Source organism: Gracilinanus agilis, unplaced genomic scaffold (genome assembly GCF_016433145.1).
Source record: "Gracilinanus agilis isolate LMUSP501 unplaced genomic scaffold, AgileGrace unplaced_scaffold32609, whole genome shotgun sequence".
Lineage (NCBI taxonomy): Eukaryota > Metazoa > Chordata > Mammalia > Didelphimorphia > Didelphidae > Gracilinanus > Gracilinanus agilis.
Genome location: NW_025365367.1, coordinates 461 through 3,519, shown reverse-complemented (window position 1 = coordinate 3,519; position 3,059 = coordinate 461). Strand labels below are relative to the sequence as shown.

General features: G+C 32.4%; 1 protein-coding gene across 1 annotated transcript; it reads right to left on the bottom strand.

Annotated features, from left to right (window-relative positions):
* Window positions 1–853: 853 nt before the first annotated feature.
* On the bottom strand, window positions 854–1,189 carry LOC123254790 (transmembrane protein 267-like; the record flags this gene model as incomplete). The annotated part of the gene is made up of 1 exon (XM_044683716.1): window positions 854–1,189. A coding segment is annotated over one exon (336 nt), but the record flags the coding sequence as incomplete, so codon positions are not given.
* Between the last annotated feature and the right edge of the window lie 1,870 nt (window positions 1,190–3,059).

The window sequence follows — 3,059 nt, the reverse complement described above, 5'->3', positions numbered from 1 at the left end:
AGACAACACTTTGATAAAATATTATTATAACCAGTATATTATAGCTAATATTTTATTGTAGCAAGGATGTATTTCCTAAAAGAATAAATTAGTTCTAACATTTCACAATATCATTCATGAATTCCAACCTCCCTAATATCAATCATCAACCCCCCTACCAATACATACTATTTAGATAAACTAATTCTGTTCTAAACTAACAATTAGCACCTGGCGAGTTGTATTTTCAGGCAAGATAAAAATTCAGAATAAATACTAGCAGTCATTTTTACACACAAAGAGCATTCAATTTTAGTTATTTCAGCACTTCAAGATTCACAGGATTTAAGCAGCTCAGCATAATATTAGCTGTCTAGAACTTGGGCAACCTAGACCCTGAGCTTCTTTTCAGAAGGAAATAGGCTGCTCAAAAATATAGTTCTTTAAAACTTCAATTCGATTCAACTCAACAAATACGGAAGGTTGCTTGGAAATGGTCCCTTAAAATTCTGTTGGGAAACAATCATGACGTAAATAATAAATAAACTTAAAACCTAAAATACTGATGGTAAAACAAGAAAAATTGAACAGGGTGGAAAGAAATTGGGTTAGAAGAAATGAAACAATATTTGTATATATGTGTGTGTATATATACACATGCACATAAAACATTAACTAGAACAGTAAAAAATTATACTCTTCACAGTAAAATCATTTCATTCACCACGCAAAACAATTCTAGAACCAAAGTAACTAAATACTAGAACTACAAGTTCTGCAGAAGTGATATGTATTTTAAAATTCACTTCAATGATGAGTACATTCAATGATTACTTTCCAACAGTGTTCTCCCAAAGTTGCTAACTAGTTTCCTTTAGACATCGATATGAATTCCATGTTTTATAGACATCATTTCTCTGGTCCCTGTTAAATACATAATGAATGAACATAAGTGAGGTAAAGATGCTGTGATTGTCACATAGAGCCAATATGGCAGCGGAGATGTTTTTCCGAAAGGGCAAATCCATAAGCCATGACGAATTCCATCCCGAACATGGTGAGAAGTCCAAGATATAAATAACATCCAGGGAAGAAAGCACCACGAGTCTTTCAGCCGGAAAAGGTGCATAATAAACTTTAGTGTCAGAACCACAACAGGTATCAGAGTAGAGCAGTGGAAAAAAGGCCTATGTGGAAGATTCAAAGCATCCTGGAGGGGAAAGAAAAAGAAATATCAAATATTGTTTCTATTTGGGAAGGGAACTTTTTTAGACATTTACTAGTTACTTTCCAGTTTCTTAAGTCTCAAGTAGAACGTTTTCCATGTTGGCCTCAACCCAATCACTTTTTAATACATGAATCAAACTGTCATATACACAAAAAGGTAGGCAATGGGTATGATGGGCGCTGTTTTCTTATTTAAATAATCAGATTTGAGGAACTACATAGTTAACTATTATATTCTGCACTTAACAAAGCTGGATTTAACAGAAGAGTTTGACTTTTTAAATGACTCCATCTTCTCCCCTTTGTTTTGTGTCAATGCAAAGCAGTGAATCAAATGTTATAAAGTATTATAAATTAGCACATCATCACTTTATTTCTCCTCTGTGTGTCAGAACCACACAGCAATATTATGGATATGTCTCCAGTATTTCAAAGTATCTTTAATTTCAATAGTATTGGTACTCTTTCCATGGAGAGAGATTAAAATCTTATCACCTTAGGGATTAGTGTCATGGGTCTGCTGTAGTTAAAAAAAAAATCCAGTTTGGTGTCTAACCTCAGGTACATATAAATCATTCATGAGCTCAAGCTTTCATGCTTATCCAATCTGCTAGGACCTTCAAGAACTTATACTCAGCTGGCATAAAAAGTTATTAAACTCAGAACAAGCATGCCCTTTATCCTGACTTAAGATTAATTTGAAAAATTAGAAAGGTCAGAGGCAGCTAGGTCCCAAGCCTGGTGTTAGGAAGATCCAAGTTCAAATCTGACCTCAGATACTCAGTGGTTGTGTGATCCTGAGCAAGTCATTTAACTTCTGCTTGCCTCAGTTTCCTCTCCTATAAAATGATGATAATAACAGAACCTACCTCTCAGGGTTGTTGTGAGGTTTAAACAAGATAATATTTGTAAAGCATGTAGCATAATGCTTGACACATTGTTGGTACTATATAAATATCAACTATTACTATGACTAATAAAAAAATTAACACAGTAGAACTATTTTTCAAGTAAGTTATCTCTGATCATCCCATAATAAAATGAAATGCAGTATTTTATAGTAAAGTAAAAAATTATTTCAGTCTTGGCCAGAATCCCGCATGTGAATAAAATGATTCCAAAATGCCAGTATTTTCAAATTAATGAATTTTTCTATAGAAATTAATTCATTATATTTTTTAAACTTTTTAAAATCTTGAAACCTCGTTATAACCTTAAAAACTATTGGGGACTTCAAATAGCTCTTCTTTATGTGGATTATAGCAATATTTACTGTATTAGAAATGGAAATGCCATGTAAAAATTTAAAATAACAATTGTAAACTTATTATATGTTGACATAAGTAACATAAAAATATTTCCCAAGCAAAAAAAATTAGTGAGAAACAACACTGTTGTACACAAGTAAGTAAATCTCTTACTATGTGACTTAATAGAAAACAGTTGGATTCTAGCATCTGCTTCTGCAGTGATCTACTGCAATATGTTGTTATGGTTGGGGTACATGAAGAAAATCTGACCTCATACAGATATGCAGTTGGAAAAAGGAAGAGTATTTTAATAGGCAAATAAGGGTTTAGTATTTTTGTAAAAATTGTTTTGGTCATGCAGACTCTCTGAAAGGGTCTTGGGGACTTCCAGGGATCCTGGGACCTCACTTTGAGAACTGTTAATCTACAGCATGAAAAGTATAATTAAAATTTTGAATTTGAAACAAATACAAATAACTGATATTATGCTGCTTGCCTTCTCAGTGATTAGGTAGGAAAAGGGCTGGAGGGAAAAGATTTTCATTGAAAAAAAATTTTTTAATGTTAAAAATAAATAATGAATTTACTTTTTTTTAAAAAGTG